General features: G+C 53.9%; 1 protein-coding gene across 1 annotated transcript; it reads left to right on the top strand.

Moving 5' to 3' along the window:
- Positions 1-584: 584 nt before the first annotated feature.
- DISP3 (dispatched RND transporter family member 3) lies at positions 585-19,845 on the top strand (the record flags this gene model as incomplete). Its single annotated transcript, XM_084274534.1, has 20 exons — positions 585-1,512; positions 3,242-3,461; positions 5,516-5,652; positions 6,023-6,157; positions 6,389-6,549; positions 6,898-7,037; positions 8,537-8,682; positions 10,129-10,290; positions 10,679-10,840; positions 11,692-11,814; positions 12,399-12,535; positions 13,125-13,306; positions 13,760-13,890; positions 13,988-14,163; positions 15,296-15,422; positions 16,540-16,685; positions 17,002-17,161; positions 17,556-17,669; positions 18,637-18,803; positions 19,483-19,845. 20 exons carry the CDS (start codon positions 585-587, stop codon positions 19,843-19,845), a joined length of 4,017 nt encoding a protein of 1,338 aa, XP_084130660.1.
- Positions 19,846-20,918: the final 1,073 nt, after the last annotated feature.

The following is a 20,918-nucleotide window of genomic DNA, read 5'->3' as shown; positions in this document are numbered from 1 at the left end:
AGTTCTCTGGGGTGTCTGTCTGTGGGCATGGAGGTGCATGTGCTCCTGTCTGTGCACACATGTGTGTGCTTTGTGGGAAAGATGAGTACAGCTATAAACAGCTGGGAGAAATCCCATTGTCTGTTTTAAGGAGAGGAAGGTAGTGTCCCTTTTCATCTGGTAGTGTGAACTGCTCCTGGGCACAAGAACCAGGTTAGCTAATTAAATGTTCCTACTGCTGCAGCCTGAGCCACATGCTGTGAGTCCCCTGCCATCACTACGCCTGTGTTCCTGGAGCCGTGCTGAGCCTTCTTCTGCACTGGGCTCTGGGTCTGTGGGGTGAACTTCTCCCCTCTATGGTTCCTCTGCCAGGCAGGGTGTGGGGTACCCCATGGGATACCCTACCCCATGATGAGCCTGGTCTTTCACTGGCTGTGGCAAGTCCCTAGGGTTGGAAAGGAGTTGTGCTTTGCTGCTGAGGGTGCAGGGCTGAGACCCAGAGCGTGTCTCCTTCCCCAGCTCTGCTGCTGAGACCCTTTGGCAACCCCTGTGGAGTCCGGGCCTTGCTGACTGCTTTTCTCTGTCCCTTTCTGCAGGCGCTGGACATGGACACAGAGGATGACCCCTTGTTACAGGACGCCTGGCTAGATGAGGAAGATGAAGAGGTAGCCTTCAGCTCCCGGAAGAGGCGAGAGGGTGCTCTGTTGTGTGGGAAAAGCTCCTGCAGAGCCAGGCCCCTGCGTGTCGCTCTCCCTGTGTCTGGCTTCTGGAATATCGTTGGCTGGGTCTTTACTAACCCGTACTGTGCCGGCTTCATCCTTTTCCTGGGCTGTGCCATCCCTGCCGTGCTTGCTGCCGTCATGTTCCTGCACTACCCAGCCCTGGATATTGACATCTCCTACAACGCCTTCGAGATCCGCAACCACGAATCCTCGCAGCGTTTCGACGCGCTCGCCTTGGCCCTCAAGTCCCAGTTTGGGTCGTGGGGGAGGAACCGCCGGGACCTGGCTGACTTCACCTCTGAAACCCTGCAAAGGCTCATCTTTGAGCAGCTCCAGCAGCTTCACCTCAACGCTTCCCATCTCCGGCTCAGCGCGCGGCTCAAGCGCAGCAGCCCGGAGGGCGGGATGAGCTCCCCCAAACCCCGTGCCCACCCGAAGCCAGGAAACCGGTCTGTCCGAACTGGGAGGGGTGCCCCACGCTGGGACTACTCCAGCACGTACATCAGTGCCAACACGCAGACACACGCCCACTGGCGCATCGAGCTCATTTTCCTGGCTCGGGGCGACTCCGAAAACAACATCTTCACCACCGAGCGCCTGGTCACCATCCATGAGGTCGAGCGTAAGATCATGGACCACCCTCGCTTCCGGGAGTTCTGCTGGAAGCCCCACGAGGTCTTGAAAGACCTACCTCTGGGCTCCTACTCCTACTGCTCCCCTCCCAGCTCCCTCATGACCTACTTTTTCCCCACTGAGAGAGGAGGGAAGATTTACTACGACGGCATGGGACAAGACCTTGCTGACATCCAAGGTGAGCTGAGGGCGGTGGGTGAGGGCTGGTGTGTTTAAGGCACCCTCCCCCTGCAAGTTCAGCCAGCCAGCCTCTGCTGTGCAGCAAAGGGGGAGTGAGTGCCTTGTGTGGAGAGGAAGATGCTGCTGTGTTGTGCCTGGAGGGCCCCTTTCCAACTGTTTCAGCAAAGCACCTCCTGCTTCAGGCATGGGTCACGCAGGCCAGCAAGAGGGATGAATGAGGGGGAGTCCTGCGTTGTGCAGATGCTTTCTACTCACCCTTGGGCCCTGTAAATGACTGAGGTTAACTAAAGGAATGACAGGCCTTGGACAGATAATAGGGATGAGCTTACCTGCACCACAGAGCAGATCAAAGAGGTCTGTGGGCTGCTCTGGAGCTTGAAAGGCAGCTTGTGAGTCACCAGCTGAAGGGCTTCTGTAAGGAGAAGGGGAGAAAAGCCCTGCCTCCTCCTCCCAGCTCTGTACCTTGTACTATGCCCCTCCAGTAGAGCAGAGGCTCTAGATGGTGAAAAAGAGGTGAATCATGAGGAGTCTGTGGGTGTGATGTGGCTGTGGGATGAAGCCTCCATCTGTCTCCCAAGCACAGGCTGCAGATGGTAGCTGTCCAGGAGCCATACATGGAGCAGGCAAAGAATTAACTCCATCTGCTCCAGTGTGAGTAACAGTTCTGCTACCAAAACAGAAAGAACATAGCTTCTGGGTCTTTCTGGTGTAAACCCAAGGGGACTCATATTTTGGGGGGCAGACAGGCAGAACTAGCTGACTGCCTCCACCTCTGCATCCCTCACACCATCAGCTGGCAGAAGTACCAGGTTGCAGCAGGAGCCAGAGCTCCTCACCTTCCATGGGCATTGTTTAGCTCATGTGCTTTCCAGTGTGATGGAGCAAATACTGGCCTGGTGCATGAGAAATAAGTGCTTCCAGCAGTGGGAGTGTTGATGAGGACGTTGGGTGCATTGCTGCTTGGGGGAGCTGTGGTCTGCATCACAGTCAGGTGGAAGATGCAGCCCTGATGGGGAACTGCATATAGGCAAGGTCAGGAGCAGAATCACAAGGCAGGAGTGGATGTGGGGCTTTGCAGCCCAGCTTTCCCAGTCCTTGTTCTCTGCAAGGCAGCAGCAGTCAGTGTCACTGCTGAAAGACAGGATGGCTTCCAGTTTCCCTTGTTGGACTAGACCATCGCTGTTTAACTCCAGCCAGCAGCTCAGCACCACACAGCAGCTCACTCACCTCCTTCCCCCACCCATGGTGGGATGGATGGGGAGAAGAATCAAAAAAACCCCAGTAACACTCATGGGTTGAGATAAAGACAGTTTAATAGGACAGCCAAAAAAGTGAAAATAATGATAATAGAATATGCAAAGCAAGAGATGCACAGTGCAGCTGCTCATGACCCACTGAGCAGCCCATCCCCTGGCCAACTGCTCTGTGTGTATGCTGAGCATGATGTTGTATGGTATGGAATATCCCTGTGGTCAGCTTGGGGCAGCTCTACTCAGTCCCAGCTTCCATCAGTGGAGCATGGGGAGCTGGAAAGTCCTTAATGTAAGTTAGGCATTACTTAGCAACAACCAAACCCATCGGTGCCTTATCAATATTGCTCCCATAATGAATCCAAAGCTGTGCCAGCTGCTGGAAGAAGAGTCACTCTGCCCCAGCCAAACCCAGGGCACAGACCCTGTGCCTTGCCAAGTCAACCCCTAACAAAAGTGGTGCTGCTGTCTCCCCAGGGTCCCTGGAGCTGGCCATGACCCACCCTGAATTCTACTGGTACGTGGATGAGGGCTTGTCTGCAGAGAACATGAAGAGCTCCCTGCTGCGGAGCGAAATCCTCTTCGGGGCACCGCTGCCCAACTACTACTCGGTGGAGGACCGCTGGGAAGAGCAGCGCCACAAGTTCCAGAACTTTGTCATCACCTACGTGGCCATGCTGGCCAAGCAGTCCACGAGGTGAGGCTGTGTGCAGGGGGGTGTGCAGGAGGGGTGTGCAGGGGGGGTGTGCAGGGTGTGTGTGTGTGCAGGGGCTGCCTTGCTGGGAGCGGATGAGAGCGAGGAAAGGCAGAGGTTGGAGAGGATGGCGCTTGCTGTTATGCTCAAGGAGTGGATGGAACAGGCCCTCCAGGGTGTAAAACTCTATGGTAGTAGTGCTCACACAGGGCAGACATGCCTGCTCTGCTCTGGCAGCCATGCAGCGTTGTCTCACCTGGCAGCCCAAGCACAGAAGGCTGGGCCTGCCAGCACAGACAGCTGGTCAGGCTGGGTCAGTGGCCATGGTGTAATGCTCCAGGCGAAGGAGAGAAGGCGTCTCTTTGAAGTGGGGCTCAGGCACAGTGCTGGGAATGAGGGTGGGGAGCATATGGCTGGAAGCCACTCACATGCTTCCCTTCAGTGCTGCTTCCCCCTGCAGCACCATGCTTGCCTTTCCGCTCAGCCCCTGCCTGGCACTGCATCTGTTCGCTTCCATTTCACAAGTCCAACTCCACTGGCTCCAGCAGAGCTGCTTCTCTGCCTTCCTGGGCTGATGCAGGGGGTGAAATGGTCCTTACCTAAGGCATCAACCTGTGGATCCAATTCAGCTTCTGCTCACAGTGGTGTAATTCCTTCCAGAAGGGTCTGCTCTTTGTACACAGAGATGGGGAGGGCCATTTCAGGGCAGGGTGAGTTTCAGGAAACACAGGCAGAAGCAGCCCACCAAGATGATGGAGTGGAACCCCTTCCTGATGAGGAGAGGCTGAGGGAGCTGGGGCACTTGAGCCTGGAGGAGAGGAGACTGAGGGGTGACCTTATTAATGTTTATAACTATGTATAGGGTGAGAGTCAGGAGGCTGGAGCCAGGCTCTGCTCAGGGATGGCAGCGACAGGACAAGGGGCAGCGGGTGCAGCTGGAGCAGAGGAGGTTCCATGGGAATGTCAGGAGGAACTTTCACCCTGTGAGGGTGACAGAGCCCTGGGCCAGGCTGCCCAGAGAGGCTGGGGAGTCTCCTTCTCTGGAGACATTCAAACCCACCTGGCTGTGTTCCTGTGGGATTTAGTCTGGGTGATCCTGCTCTGGCAGAGGGTTGGGCTAGATGAGCTTTCGAGGTCCCTTCCAACTCCTGGTGTTCTGTGGGTCTGTGATTCTTTCACCACCAGGTCTGTATGACTTTGGTTGAACAGAGCATTGCTCAGTGTTTGTGAGAGGGAGATGGTAAAATAGGGCTAAAAGAGTAGCTCAGTGCCCAGACAGCTGAGGGATGGCAGTGAGTCCCATTGTCAGTGTACCCTCACGGTCTCCAGCTCCCTCCTGCTCTGAGTCTCAGCAGCTCCCAGAACGAAGGGATGCTGATCTCCAGAAGCAGAGTGAAACACAGCCAGTCCTGGTCAGCCCTGAGAGCAGGTAGCCCTAGAGCATTCTCACCAATGGCCTGGCAGAGTGGGCTGCAGCGAAGGGGAGCCAAAAAGTAATTGGGGCCAAGGCTCGATTCTGAAGCTTGCATTCCTGACAGCCTCCTAAGGTGCTGGGTTATTGTACTCCTGGTTAAATTATCTTGGATTACTTCCACTCAGAACCTGCTTCCAGAAGCAGAAGCTGGTAAATCATGTGGTTTCTGATAAGCTCTCACTCTGCCTGCATCTGCTGGTTATTACTTTTGTGCTTAATATAATAAGCAATGATTAGGATTCCAGATGGAATTGGCTTTGGGGGCTTCAGGAGCTGTTTGCTGATGACAAGAAGTCTATTAGTGCCAGAGACCCACCGTGCACTGGAGGAATTTAAAAAATATTAGACCTGCCCTTTTGTTTTTCTCCCTTCATGTGTGAACTTCACCTCCAGCAGCCACTGTGTTCAGCCTGCTCTCACCACTGAGCTGTTTGCCAGGTTTATTAGAGCAGTGACCTCCTCTGCCTCTCTGGGAGATGCTCTGTGGTGTTAGAGCCTGTGCTTTGTGAAGTCCCCTGGCTCTGCTCCATTTACACTCAACTCTGCCTACTCCTCTTCCCTCTTTCCCACCTTCCCACCCTAGCAAAGTCCAGGTGCTGTACGGAGGGACGGATTTGTTTGACTATGAAGTGAGGAGGACCTTCAACAATGACATGTTGCTGGCCTTCATCAGCAGTAGCTGCATAGCTGTCCTGGTGTACGTCCTCACCTCCTGCTCAGGTAGGCTGTGGTCACAGCTGCCCTGTCTCACAAAGCCAAATGGGCCCTGACTGCCTGTGCCCCTGCAAGCCTCAGGAGAGGCTCTGATGTCCTGACACCAGCCTGCCAAGTCTCATTCTCCAGAGCAGAAGTTTGTGGGCGGGATGGGGGAAGGCTCACAGGAGAACAGGAATAACATGCACATTCCTGTCTTACTAACACTGGTGTAAAGCTGATGTAATTTCATGGCTGGGCTTCATGGGAGGGAGTCTACAAGCAGTACTCTTGCAGCCCTGAGCTGTTATCTGTCCCACAGGGCAGGTGTGAGGTGCCTGTTGTCCCAGGGGGTGGCCAGCAGTACCATTCTCCCTGTGTTTCTTTCCTCCTGTAGTGTTCCTGTCGTTCTTTGGCATTGCCAGCATCGGGCTCAGCTGCCTGGTGGCTCTGTTCCTGTACCACGTCGTGTTTGGGATCCAGTACCTGGGTATACTCAATGGTGTGGCTGCCTTTGTCATTGTGGGGATTGGTAAGCACATCCTGACCCCAAACCCTGCCTGTGCCACCTTGCCATCACTCCTGCCTGTGTGAGAGAGAAAGGGGATGGTGCCAAATGCAGATGGAGTTTTTAAGCCCTTTCCCTCCATTACCTGTAAGGAAAATACATGCAGGGCAGATGTGGAGGGGAAAATGAGGGGGGTTTTTTTAGGTGTGTCCCTGCTATGAGCAAAGTATCAAACCCTCCCCCCTCTTTTCCCAGGGGTTGATGATGTCTTTGTTTTCATCAACACCTACCGCCAAGCCACCCACCTCAAGGACCTGCGACTGCGCATGATCCACACTATCCAGACAGCTGGGAAGGCCACCTTCTTCACTTCCCTGACCACGGCTGCAGCCTATGCTGCCAACATCTTCTCCCAGGTATGCTGCAGCTTTGGGATTTGGGGCTTTCTGGTTCTGCCTAATACACAGGGGAGCTGCCAGCACCGTCTTTCTGCCCTCTCCTCCAGCATGGGGCCATGCCAGGCTTGCCCTTGAGGGCTGTCCCTTACCTCTCTGAGGCAGTGGACCCTCCCCTGGTATCAGCACCCAAGGCAATATTTCCCATGCCACTGAGCAGCCCAACTCTGTACCAGGTTTGCTGATTACCATGACTGAAGTCAGTATGTGCTATTCTCAGGTGCCTCCAGATAGCTCTTTCTGGCCTGATGTCTTTCCAGGTCTCCTGCCCCAGTTGATCCCAACTCCATGTCCTCTCTCTTCATGTAGATCCCAGCCGTGCACGACTTTGGACTCTTCATGTCACTGATTGTGTCCTGCTGCTGGGTAGCTGTACTCTTCACCATGCCAGCTGCTCTTGGAATATGGACCCTTTATGTGTCCCCACTAGAGAGCTCCTGCCAAACCAGGTGAGCCTGGAGGCCCCGTGTGTGGGTGGGAAGTTGTTGTTGTGGAACTCATGGCCAAGGCACTGTGCAAATCCCTGCCCTATCCTCTTATTATCTTCATGCCTCTCACTTAACCTCACCCCCTCAGGCAGCTTGGCTTCCCCATTCCTTGTTAGTCACCAGCAGAAGCTTGGGGCAAAAAGGTATGGCCAGGTCACAGTTGGACTGCTCCAGGTGTGTGCACAGGTGTCTCCCAGCTGCTGGACTCCAGACTGCCCATCGTACCCCTTCACTGAACCTCATGGAGTCCTTGGAGCCACTCACTGCACAGCCAGATCCTCCAGCTGTGGAGACAGGCCCTGCAGCACAGGCAGATCAGCATTGCTTCTGCCACCCAGCACCGTCAGCGTGAGCAGATCATAGAACCATAGAATCCCAGACTGGTCTGGGTTGGAAGGGACCCCAAGGGTCACAGAGCTCCAACCCCCTGCCACAGGCAGGGACACCAACCTCCAGGCCTGGAGCTACACAAGGTTGCCCAGGGCCCCATCCAACCTGGCCTTGAACACCCCCAGGGATGGGGCACCCACCCCCTCTCTGGGCAGCCTGTTCCAGCCCCTCACCACTCTCTCTGGAAAGAACTTCCCCCTAATATCCAATTTAAACCTTCCCTCCTTCAGCTTCACTCCATCCCCCTTGTCCTGCCAGTCTCTGCCCTTTAACAAGCTGATTCCCCTCCTGTTCCTCTGCTCCCTTCAGGGACTGGAAGGCTGCAATGAGGTCCCCCCCCAGCCTTCTCTTCTCCAGGCTGAACCAGCCCAGCTCCCTCAGCCTCTCTTCACAGGGGAGCTGCTTCAGCCCTCTAATCACATGCTACTTCCATGCCCAGAGCCCAGTTTCTTCCAGCTCCACCGGTTAACTGCAGGTACCCCTGTCTCTTGCTGGGCACAGCTGTGAAACAGCACCTTAGGGTGCTAACAAAGAAGGAAAAGCCTGTATAGCCCATATAACCAGTGAGCAGGTAATTCCCAGTATTGGGGAACCAATTTAAAGGGAGAATGTAGAATAGAGCAAAGATCAGGCAACTTTCCTGAGCTAAATCAGTTAATCACAGGGTCCAACCCTCTGAGCATCTCCGTGGCTCCTCTGTCCCCTCTCCACCAGTCCCACATCTTTCTTGTCCTGGGGCCCCAGCTCTGGACACAGGACTCCAGCTGGAGCCTCCCAAGGGCAGAGCAGAGAGGGACAATCAGATCTGTGTCTGAAAGTCAGCACGCTGCCCCTGCCCTGGGCAGTGCTGGTGACCTGGCCTCATTTAATTCATTAGCAGGGAGATGAACTCAGCCCCCACCCCTCAGTGCTCAGCCATGGCCACTGCCCCTGTCACTGCCTCTTGTCTTTCCAAAGCATCCGAGCAGGCTGCTGCTGCTGTCCTTGTCACTGAAGGAGCTCGCTGGTCATTTTGCTGGCTATGTGGCTTAAAACCTCATGCCTTTGTCTCCTTCCTTGCTCCAATCCAGCTGCAGTCAGAAGTGTACCAAAAAGAAGGCCTTGCACCTGGCTGAAGATCTCTTCATTGCCTCGGAAGCCACCTCCAGATCAGGCAGAGAGACGCTTCCCTATCTGGATGATGACATCCCACTGCTCAGCGTGGAGGAGGAGCCGGGTATGTGCCTGCTCTGTAGTGCCTTTTGGGGGGACTACACTGCTCATCCTGCAGCTCTCCTGTCCCTGCCATTGGCCCATGCCTCAGTTTCCCTCCTTTCAAGCCGGAGATGATGCTGTCACAGGAGGTTGAGGGTGTATGAACTCACTAAGGTGCTTTGAGATCTTCAGTGGGTGTTGAGATGTGCTTTCTGCCTGCTTTGCTAATCCTCTTGGGTGTAGTGCAGGTTGTACTTCCTGGCTGGAATCACTGATTGGGATGTGGCAATAGCCACAAAACACCTAATCCAAACCACCAGAACACCTCATCATAAAGAGTTTTCCCCTCTTCTCTGCCACCAGAGCACTGAATTTGGGGGGCAGGTGAGAGAACACTTTGTTGTTCTACAGCATCACCTCCTCAGAGCCACATCCTCTGTCATGGCAAGAAGAGGGCAAGGACTTGCCTGAGACCACATAAGCAATCTAGAGAGAGCCCAGAAACTCCCTATCTCTTGTTAGCAGGAGATAATCCTTCCAGCCCTTATCGAAGATGAGGATGCTTACAGGGTCGTGCTCTGTTGTGCTTGGCTTTTAAAGCTTGCTGGGATCTCTTTCTTAACACCCCACAACAGGAGCTGCCTGGGTGATGGGCAGCCTTCAGACCCAGCAACAAACCAGCCCTGGAGGCAGAGGGCTGGATGGCTGAGCGCCCATCAGTCCCACAGCAGCCTGTGGCCCCCTTCCCACAGAGCAGGCTCTGAGCTGCCTTTGAGCACAGGCAGCTGGAGTGGCCTCCTTAGTATTCCAGAGCCACATGCCATGGAAATGTATGGAAATCACCCCTTCCCTGGAGCAAGCAGCAGGATGCTTTTCTCCAGAGGCCCCTGGGCATCAGCTAACCTGTGAAGAAGCAAAGCAGCTTGTTCCAGTTGGTGACCAAGCGTGGCTGGTACAGTGTGCCAGGCATGCTTTGACCCCGCTGCTGCCAGTCTCCATTTGTCACCTGCAGAGCAGAGGGCAGTTCCCAAGGCATCCCTGAGCAGGAGTAAAGAGATCAGGTGGCAGCCAGCCTGCAGCCAGGGAGAGGACAGCTGTGTCCTTAGCTGCAAGACATACTTAGTGTGACAGGAACAAATTCTGCTCGGCCCAAGCAGCAGGCAGTGTCCCTGTGACCATAGGGACAACGTTAGTGGGATCTGGCAGAGTAAGAATGGCCTGAAGCACAGGCTTTGGGTCAAACTACAGATTGAGAAGTGGGGCTGTCTCCTGGCAGTGACTTGAGAAAGATGGTTCCTGGGACATCCTGGGCAAGCTTCTGCCTCTGCCTGGGTCTCACTCCGTCTCCTTAGCTGGAGTGAATTGTACAGCTCCTTGCAGAAGCTTTTGTAAAGGAGAGCAGAAAGCTGTGAGAGATACCCATGGCACTGACCACTGATACTGCCTTTGATTTTCTCTTTCTTTCCAGTCTCCCTGGAAATGGGAGATGTCCCCTTGGTATCTGTGATGCCAGAAAACCTGCAGCTCCCTGCAGAGAAGAGCAACCGGGGTCACTTGATAACTCATCTGCAGGAGCTGCTGGAACACTGGGTGCTGTGGTCTGCAGTGAAGAACAGATGGGTGATTGTGGGTAAGGAGGGGGTGTTCCATCTGTATGGATTTTAGAGGGTTTGACAGCATCTCTATCAGTCCCCAAGCCTTGATTATTAGTGACAAGGGATTGAGAAAAGGCTTCGAACTCAGTGGAAGAGTGTCCCCTAGAACATTTGGTCCCTAAGGACATGAGGAACTTGGATTTTCCCATCCCTCTCCTTTCACTCAGATCTGAAATGGCAAGTCCTGATATCCCTCAGGCATGGGACTCGTTACAAGAAAGCCCAGCTGCCTGTGTCCTTTAGGGTTTGTTCCATTTCCCTGTTGAAAAGGCCATCTTTCCATCACACAGCTGCTGTCTGAGTATGTCCTAAGTGCAAGGTGCCTGTGAGGTCCCCCACACTTACCTGGGCTTCTTCTTGCAGGGCTCTTCCTCCTTGTTTTGCTCCTGTCCATATTCTTTGCTAGCCGCCTCCATCCAGCTAGCCGTGCTCCGGTCTTGTTCCGGCCAGACACTAACATCCAGGTGCTGCTAGACCTGAAGTACAACCTGAGTGCTGAAGGCATCTCCTGCATCACCTGCTCAGGTGAGAATGCTGGTCCCCAGACCATGATGGGTGCAGCCTGGCCTAAGCCCTGGGCTGGAGGAGCTGAAATGTGAGGTAGAGGCTCACAGTGTTCATTTGGCTGGAGCATCTCTCCTCTGAAGCCAGGCTGAGAGAGTTGGGGTTGGTCAGCCTGGAGAACAGAAGGCTCCAGGGAGACCTTACAGCACCTTCCTGTCCCTGAAGGGGCTACAGGAAAGCTGGAGGGACTTTTTAGAAGGGACTGGAGTGACAGGACAAGGGGGAATGGGTTGAAATTGGAAGGGGGGAGATTTAGATTGGATATTAGGAAGAAATTCTTCACTCTGAGGGTGGTGAGGCCCTGGCACAGGGTGCCCAGGGAGGTGGTGGCTGCCCCCTCCCTGGAGGTGTTCAAGGCTGGGTTGGATGGGGCCTTGAGCAGCCTGGGCTGGTGAGAGGTGTCCCTCACCAGGGGACATGGCAGGGGGGTGAGAACTGATGATTTTTGAGGTCCCTTCCAACCCAAACCAGTCTGGGATTCTGTATCACATTGGGTGTGGGATGGATCCTGTTGAGGGGAGGTGCACTCTGGGTGTGGGATGGTTGAGTTGCCTGTGGGAATGGAGTATTTAAAAAGTATTTCCTGCTTTAGCTAGGGACTGCCAGCATGTTTCTGCTGGAGCAAGTCCTTTCTAGTCCATGAAAACACCACTTTTACTCTTAAGTGCTGGTCGGTGCCAGTGACCAGCTGGAGGTCTGTGTTCCCTGCTCAGGGTTCGATCTTCAGTAGCAGAGTCTGTGGTGTGGGCAGGGTGGGCCAGTCTCTTGTCATGCTGCCCACTCTTTCCTCCCTGACTAACCTTGTGGGACAGGTTTGTTTCAGGAAAAGCCCCACAGTTTGCAGAACAACATCCGAACCTCCCTGGAGAAAAAGAAGAGGGGCTCAGGGTCACCTTGGGGAAGCAAAGGGAGCATAAGTGATCCAGGGCAGCAAGGTAAGTGGGGGGTGGTGACTGCCCACATCTAGGTCCAGGGCCCAAGGGTCCACTCAGGTTAAAACTAAATCATATGATTTGAATAGCTGATGGGGAATAACTCTCTTCAGCCCCTGCTTGGGCCCTAGCTTGGTGTGTCATTACAATCCCCTTCCCCCCAGTGCCTGCTGTTCTCTAGGATGTGGTTCTACACCCCCAGAGGCAGTGTGGCCCAGTGACAAATCCCTCTGGTCTGAGTACAGAGCTGGGAGCTCAGAGCTTTCACATCCCAGTCCATGTCCCAGCCTTGTTGGCAGGCTGTGAGGACAGGAAATTCAGCCTGCTCTGCAGGAGATTTTGAGAGGTAAAAGTTACTCTGCCAGGGCTTGAGACAACATGAATCAATAAGCCATCAGGAATTACTGCAGCTCAGGATGAATTTGTGGAATCCTTTGGAAGGTGTGCTGTGCTGTGGGAAGGCAGAGGTTGTGCTAGCTGCCCCAGAGGAGGCAGCAGACCAGAAGAAACCCTTTGCTGCTGCCCATGTCTGTAGGATTTGCTGATTGAGAAGTACCTTTAGCCCTCATGCCCTCTGTTTTCTTCAGATCTCCAGGGGACTGTGTACATCTCCAAGTCCAGAAGCAAGGGAAGGCCAGCCATCTACAGATTCTCACTCAATGCCAGTGTCCCTGCCCCCTGGCAGATGGTGTCACCAGGAGACGGGGAGGTGCCTTCATTCCAGGTGAGTCAGTCCAGGGATGTTGGACCCCTCTATCAAGAGTGCAGCACTCAGCAGGTGAGCACGAGTCTCCTCCTGTTTCTCTGTGGGGCCCTAGGTAGCTCAGGGTGGAAGCCTCAGGGCGTTGCAGTGGGGTAGCTGATGCGGAGGGGACCGGTCTCACAATGCCACCAAACTTATCCCTTGGGATGTGGCTGCCAGCAGTGGGAGCAGAGGTGCAAGGTGAAGCCTGGCATCTGCAGCTGAGCTCATTCTAGTAGAAACTGCTGCACAGACAGCTGGATTCCCACTGCCTCCTCCTGTCCAACCCCCAGACACAGCAGGCATCACTGCTCGTGCACACGTGCTCCCAGGAGGACTGGCTTTCAGATGGCCCTCACCCTGGAGAGAGCAGCCACCCTTCAGCCTGGGCCACAGAGGATGGGGGTGGGAAGGCGTTGGGAAGGAGTCAGGCTGGGGGCTGGCTGGTTCCTGCCTGCAGTGCTCATTCTGTGTGGCTGTGCCAGTGCTCAGGGAGGAGGGGGCGTGTGTGATGCCAATGTGCTGCGACCCTGTGGAGTTAAGTGTCTGTTTTCATTAATCCATTGCTTAGGTGTATAGAGTGCCTTTCGGTAACTTCACCAGGAAGCTGACAGCTTGTGTGTCCACAGTAGGGCTGCTTAAGCAGACGAGCCCCAGGAAGTGGATGATGACCACCTTGTCCTGTGACACCAAGAGAGGCTGGAAGTTCGACTTCAGTTTCTACGTGGCCGCCAAGGAGCAGCAGCGAACACGGTAACCTTCCAAAGCACACAGAGGGCCAGGCACCCAAACCAGCACAGCTGAATGGCTCATGTGGGGTGCCTAATGTCCAGTGCCAGTCCTGTCCTCAGTTGGTGGCATCCGTGGCCCTAGAACTTGGTTTGCTGTAAATGTGCCAAGTTTTGCAACGTGATTTTGCAGGTGTATAGAATTATTAATGTGCCAAAGGCTTGATGGGTGCAGGACTGTGACTGACTGGAGGCTTCTTTGGGTGGCAAACAGGCATTGCTGATCTTGGACTTATCCTTACCCACCTGAACTCTTGGGCTGAACAGGCAGCACAAAACATGTAATGGCTAGAGATCCAGGTCTGGAGTTGTTCACCTCTTCCTTCTGTCCCTGAGAACATCTGTTTCCATGTAATGCTTTGGACACATCACCTGTAGTACCTCTGGTCCCCCCTAACAAACTTTCTTTGCTGCACAGGAAGCTGTATTTTGCCCAGTCACACAAGCCCCCTTACCATGGCCGAGTGTGTGTAGCACCTCCTGGCTGCCTTCTCAGCTCGAGCCCAGATGGACCCACCAAAGGCATCCTTTATGTTCCCAGTGAGAAAGGTGAGCTGAGGGGCTTCAGCCTCTGGGGTCCAGAGAGACAGGCCTTTTGTTTCTCCACCTTCTGCTGTAACCCACCTTTTTCTTCTGTGTTTGACAGCAGCACCCAAAGCGAAGCTGTCAGCCACTTCTGGATTTAACCCCTGCATGAACACAGGCTGCGGGAAGCCGGCGGTGCGGCCACTGGTGGACACGGGCGCCATGGTGTTCGTGGTGTTTGGCATCAGAGGTGTCAATCGCACGAGGCGCCCAGACAACCACGTCATTGGAGACATGGTACATGCACTCTGGCATGCTGGGCAGACGTGGTCTCCCTGGATGGTGTTCAGTTCATTCCCACAGTCCAGTAGTCTAAACATATGGAATAGCAGAGCTGGGAGCAGTGTGATGAGCCAAAAGTACATTTCTGCTTTGGCACGTTCACAGATAATGGGGCTCAGGAAGCCCTTACTGAAATCACTTCAGACTTCAGAAAATCCCTTGCTGAGTGCAATATCTAACCTTCTAATTTTGAGTCTAAATCTGGCTTTCCTGAAGATTTTAGAAGCAAACCCATCTTGAGCTCAGTATGAAAATCTCACTACAGGTTCAAGATCCAGGGAACTGATATTTTTCTATAACTATTTATCTTGTAATGAGATATTAACATGAAAAAATGTAAATCGATTACTCTGGGGAAGGGTTACTAAATGTGACTTCTCCACGAACAGCTTATCTCCCTGAGCTGGTACCCTGACACATTCACAGCCTTTCCCCAGCAAAACTCTGCTTGGCTCTGGTCATTTGGCAGAAACACAGAATCAGGGAATTGTAGGGGTTGTAAGAGACCTCCAGAGCTTACTGAATCCAACCCCCTGCCAAAACAGGGTCTCTAGGACAGGGTGCACAGGTAGGCATCCAGATAGGACTGGAATATCTCCAGAGATGGAGACTCCACACCCCCTGGGCAGCCTGTCCCAGGGCTCCCTCACCCTCACTGGGGGAAAGTTCTTCCCTATATTGGTGTAGAACTCCCTATGCTCCAACTTGAGGCCATTGCCCCTTGTCCTGTCCCCACAGACACTGAGAAGAGGCTGGGTATGTCCCCCTGTGTCCCACCCTTCAGATATTGATAACCATTAATAGATGCACGTCAGCGTTGTGCTTCTGAGCTGGGGGCACTGTGTGGAATCAGCCTTTGCCTCCCTCCTCTGGAGGGGGTGGTGTGAAATGCAGGCAGAGGAGGGGGTGGGAAGCTGGTGTTAGGGGTGGGGGTCCTGCCAGGGATTCAGTGCCACTGTGTATGCGAATGGTTTGGGCACGGTGGCGATTGCTTTGCCACTGCGTAGCCAGGAGACCCCTTCCTGTGCCTGTTGCCGTGTGTCCACCTCACGTGTGGTGTTGCTGTCGTTGTGTCTCCTTGGGAAAGGGCAGCGTTATCTACGATGACAGCTTCGACCTCTTCAAAGAGATTGGCAACCTGTGCCGCCTCTGCAAAGCCATCGCCGGCAACGCGGAGCTGGTGAAGCCGGGCGGGGCCCAGTGCCTGCCCTCCGGTATGTAGCGCTATCGCCAGCCACACCGTCCTTGGGAGGATGCTGGGTGGAGACTGGGTCTTGCTCCCTGCTCCAGCCAGGGAAGTAGGGCTGCTTAAGGGTGTTTAAATTTGGAGAACCCAGCTTGATGAAGCAGGGGAAGGAAAGGGAGGTGCTGGGCAATGACAAACCTGGGCAGTGCAGGGAGGAGAGAGGCTTCTCAGCAGTCAGCGCTCCTGATCTGGCTGCAGCACAGCTCTGCCTGTTCCCACCTGCCTCAAGCCACAGCTCCCATCCCCATGGGCTGCTCACCTCATGTTTGCATTGTGCCAACCATTTTGGGGTGAGAAATACACAGCAAGCATGACAGGAGCATCATGTTCCTGTGGTGCAGCTCTGCTTGCAGCAGCATTTGTTTGAGCCAGGACCCTCAACAGCAAACCAGAAAAGGTGGCTGCTGCTTGCTGCCTCCTTTTCTTCCAAGGCAGCTTTACCCTCCTGGAACATGTCCCTGGTCATGTTTTCTGGGAGATAAGAGAGAAATGGTCTCCAACTCCAAAGACACTGGGCATAGTCTTCAGGATTGAATCCATCGAAGAACAGAATTGTGTCTGTTCTTCCCAGTCATGAGCATTGCTGTGATACACTTCCAAGCTTCTGGACAAGTAAATATCTTCTTAGTAGCTCCTGAATAACCAGACAATCACATCTGATCTCCTTGGAATGAGGACAGTCACTGCCCCTATGGCTTCACATACCTAACCAGTGACAGACTCTTCCAGCTTCAGAGGTCACAAAGTTGGGAGCCTAGGAAGTGTCTGTTGTGTGTTGTGTATAGTGGCTTCAGGCCAAGAGCCAATCTCATGTGTGGAGGAAATGCCTGCCAGGCCAGCAGGCAGCACCTCAGCCTTGCTGTCTGTAGGGCTCTCAGAGCTGGCCATGGTGCTGATGGCACAGGGTGCCTTCTCAAGCTAGCAGCAGCCAGGGCTTCTGGCCCTGAGAGCTCAAGGGTTTGGATGAGTCAGAGTTGCAAGGGGAAGCAGCTGACACATGGGACCTACAGCTTTCTCTTGGTTCCCCGCCTTCCCTGCCCTTTCCCTATCCCATCCTACAGCCCTTGCTCTTTCTTTCTCTCCAGGTTACAGCATCTCCTCCTTTCTGCAGATGTTGCACCCTGAGTGCAAGAACATCCCTGAGCCAAACCTGCTGCCTGGACAGCTCTCTCATGGGGCAGTGGGGGTGAAGGATGGGAAGGTGCAGTGGATCTCCATGGCATTTGAATCGGTGAGAACATGGCATTGCCATCTATCCTTTGTGACAGCTGCTTCTTGTGCCTTCTAGGGGCTTAGCCCTGCTCTTTCTGCACTGGAATTATTTACATAGTTTAGTATTTGTGCCTTGGTGCAGAGATCCCTGCACTCACAGCCTGCCAGAAGTGCTGCTGCTGACACAGTTCACTCTCCCTGTGACAGCTCATGCAAAGAGCTGGTGGCAGATTGGCCCATTCTCCACTACCAGTTCTGCCCAGTGCTCGTTCTGCCACTCACACCCCCTGCCCCAAAGAGCAGGACATGAGGATAACACGTTCATCTTCTTTCAGACCACCTACAAGGGGAAATCTTCCTTCCAGACATATGCTGACTACCTGAAATGGGAGACGTTCCTGCAGCAGCAACTCCAGCTCTTCCCAGAGGGCTCTGCTCTCCGCCACGGTTTCCAGACCTGTGAGCACTGGAAGCAGATCTTCATGGAGATCATAGGTGGGTGACTGCCAGGTTTCTCTTGCTGAGGAGCTCACACCCCTTGATACACCTTCCCAGCACACTGTCCCATCTGATGGCACGTGTGGGATCTTCAGTCCCTTACTGTGGGAACTCCTACAGCCTGTCCCTGCCCCAAGCAGCACGTCCTGTCAAAATCCTAGGCAGAGCAGAGAGAAATAGAGAGGGGAAGGGGCTCTTGCCCTGCTCATGTCAGGTGACAAATTGATCACCTGCTTTCCACTTTCATCCCCCCTTCCCATCTCCCCCAGTGTGAGTCCCTGCCTGCCCTGCTCCCAGCAGGGACACGGTGCCTTTCTCATCCCAGCTCTCTCCTTCCAGGAGTCAAATTAGCTGAATCTTGGGGTTTTTTTGTTCATTTTTCTCCTTCCAGGAGTACAGAGTGCCCTGTACGGTCTTGTCCTGTCGCTGGTTATTTGTGTGGCCGCGGTGGCGGTGTTTACCACTCACATCCTCCTCCTGCTGCCAGTGCTGCTCAGCATTTTAGGTAAAAAAAACCCAAATTCCAGTGTGTCAGGCTCTCCCTTTGTCTGATATTGGTGGGTTGTGGCACTGCTGAGTCTCTGGTGATTTGAACTGAATTGCTCTTACTCTGTGTAAACCCTGTCAGCTTTCCAGGAGCCAGCCCTGCTAGACTTAGGTGAGCAAGGAGGAACTCTCACCAAATGCCCAGGAACCTCATTGGGGAAAGTAGATTTGTGTGTCTAATTCCTAGTGTGTTTTATCTACACAATCCCTTCTATTTGTTTAAATAAGGGTTTTAGCTACACAAATGCCATCCCTGCCTGTTATGTATAATAATGTGATTAAGTCCCACGTGCTCTGAATAACAATCACCCTCCTTCCCCAGGATCTGTACCGTGGCTGCTGTTTTCAAGCAGTGGGAGATTTTAAAAGCTGAATATTTTAGCAGCTTTGTTAGTATTTGAAGCAAATTTGTAAATAGTTCCCTCTCCCTGGCTGGTGATTTGACGAGATTGTGGACTAAGTGTGTTGCTAAACTTCTCAGTTGAAAAATCAAATCTATCATTTGAAAACCACTTTAGTCTCCCACATGAGTCGCAAACAAACATCACTCTTGCCTCTGAGAAGGACCTGTGTGTGCCTGTGTGTAACTCAGCAGGCAGAGCAGAGGGCCCTCTCTGCCCTCATGCACGTGTGCAGGGTTGCCTGGGCTGGGATTCCTTTAGCAAGCACTAGACTGAATTGGCATCAGTCACTTGGGCCAGTATTTGCTGAGGTGCTTTGCTGGCCCACATTTGATGACGTGGTTGAACGGTCCCTGGGCCAGTGCCAGGGGAGGGAAGCGTTTGCCTCTGGGCAGGGGGAGTGTGGACGAGGTTCAGAGCTGCAGGGGTACCATCCCAAACTGCCCTGTGGTCAGCTTGTATCTCTGAGCCTGGGCAGCTGTCCCAGAGTCTTTAAATCTACCTAACATGAGCTTCTTCCCACAGGGGTGGTCTGCTTGGTGGTGACCATTATGTACTGGTCTGGCTGGGAAATGGGAGCTGTGGAAGCCATTTCCCTCTCCATCCTCGTTGGCTCCTCTGTGGATTACTGTGTACACTTGGTGGAGGGCTACCTGCTGGCAGGGGAGAACCTGCCTCTGCACCAGGCAGAGGTGAGCTCACTTCTTCCCCTGGTCTTGCACCCATCACATGTTGAACGTGAGGGGAACTGGTGGCAGCGCAGGACCTAAGGCATGATGGGCGAGGGGGGATGCGTCTCGCCACCCTCTCAGCACGCCTGGGGTGTCACTGCTTGTCTGGCTGACTGGCCAGAGGCTGCTCTGAGCCTGTAAACCCAGCTGAGGGTCCAACCCACAGGCCTGTCCCTTTCTCAGTGTCCCAAGTATGCCTCTTTGATGCCCCAGTGACATCTGGTGCTGGAATGGCCCTACACTCCTCCTGTAACCTCTGCTGGTTGCTGTGCTGTGCCGTGCTGGACCTCCAGGTCTTCTCCAGCCTTGTTAATGTCTTTTTCCTCCTTGGGAAGAATGAGACTGCAAAACATGGGGTCTGGTACAGCAGCTGCATGCAATGCCTCTGCAGTGTATGTCCCACAGTCGGTCTGATGTGGCTGGAAGGAGGCACAGAACCCACCTCTCCTGGGTTGTAACCTCATGGCTGTTTGCCCAGGTGCTCCCAGACTGCACGAGCCGCCCGGTCTGCGCTCATGCAGCATCTTCACCCACGACTGGGACTCCCTGAGCTAAGCCATCCTCTCAGAGACCTAAACCACTAGCACAGCCACCTGTGCTTGTCCTCACCCCACCTTAACACCACTGTCCCTTCTGCCAGGACCCCACAGCGTGCCGCCAGTGGAGGACCATTGAGGCAGTCCGGCACGTGGGCGTGGCGATCGTCTCCAGCGCCGTCACCACAGTGATCGCCACCGTCCCCCTCTTCTTCTGCATCATCGCCCCTTTTGCCAAGTTTGGGAAGATCGTGGCCCTCAACACAGGAGTGTCCATCCTCTACACGCTGACTGTGAGCACAGCCCTGCTGAGCATCATGGGGCCCGGCACCTTCATCCGCAGCAGGACTTCCTGCCTCAAGGCTGTGGTGGGGGTGCTCCTGGCTGGCCTGCTGGGGCTGTGCATCTGCCTGGTCCTGCTGAAGAGTGGAGTTAAGATCCCTCTCCCAAATGGGACAACCCTGTAGACCCTATGGCAAGAGCCACTCGTTCTGTCCCCTTGTTCCCTTTCTTGTTTCTCTTTGGTTTTTCTTTTTTTTTTTTTAAAGGATATTTTTTGTAAGAAAAAAAAGAGAGGAAAAAAAAATAACTCCCATTTTTCCAGAAGTTTTTTCAACTCCAGATGCACTTTATTTTCTAATGGGTTTTGCTCTAAACTTGTATTTATTTTGGGTAGTGATGGATGGATGACGGACAGTGAGGGCTGCCCAGGGATTTCCTCAGCCCGTGAGTAGGAGGGGAGGAGGTCTCCTTCTCTCAGTTTTCCTTCTGCTTTGCTTTTCTCTCTCTTTTTCTTTTTCTTTTTTTCCCCCCCAATGAACAGAGCTTTCTGGAACCGCCAAACTAAAAGGGGAGAAGGTGGGAAGACCATCCAGTCCTTCTCAAAACCCTTCCCTCTGTCCCTCCCCTTCCCTTGGCCAGGGTCAGCACTGCAATGCTGACTCTTGAGGTGATGTCCTACCCCTATGCCAAGCCTGTGCCTCATTACCTGAGCCTTCAAACCCAGCAGTGAGCTGTTGGACAGGCCTGGGAACTGGCGCTGTCTGGAGCCCTGGGCTGTGCCCTCTACTCAAGCAAGACCAGCAGTGAACTCGCTGTACAGGAGCGCTTACGGGTGTCATTGTGGGATCCCACCTGGAGCTGCTGGGTAGCATCACCTGCAGTGACCTGCTTCCATCCTTCATGGAGGGTGTCAGGACACACAGCTTTCCCCTTCTCTCTGCAGGGACAGAGCATCTTTTGCTGGGATCTCTGCAAAATGCAGTCGGTGCTCCCAGCAGCCTGCCCTCCCCTCCCTCATCGCAGTGAGGTCACAGCACGAGGGATGCCCAGTCCCACCTCAGCGTGTGACCTCACCAGTTACTGCCTCCACTCTTCATGGGGGAGAGAAAACAGCCTTGAGCTCCTTGCAGAGCCTTTTGGTCAGGACAGTCCCTCTTTAGCCTGAGGATGTACTAACCAAACCAGGGGGAGCCCATACCTGGTGGCATGAACAGGTAGATAGTGGTGCAGCCTCTGGCAGCTTAGAGATGCTCTCTGG

Source organism: Gallinula chloropus (genome assembly GCF_964237585.1).
Source record: "Gallinula chloropus genome assembly, chromosome: 23".
NCBI lineage: Eukaryota > Metazoa > Chordata > Aves > Gruiformes > Rallidae > Gallinula > Gallinula chloropus.
This window is presented reverse-complemented; position numbering and strand designations above follow the sequence as displayed.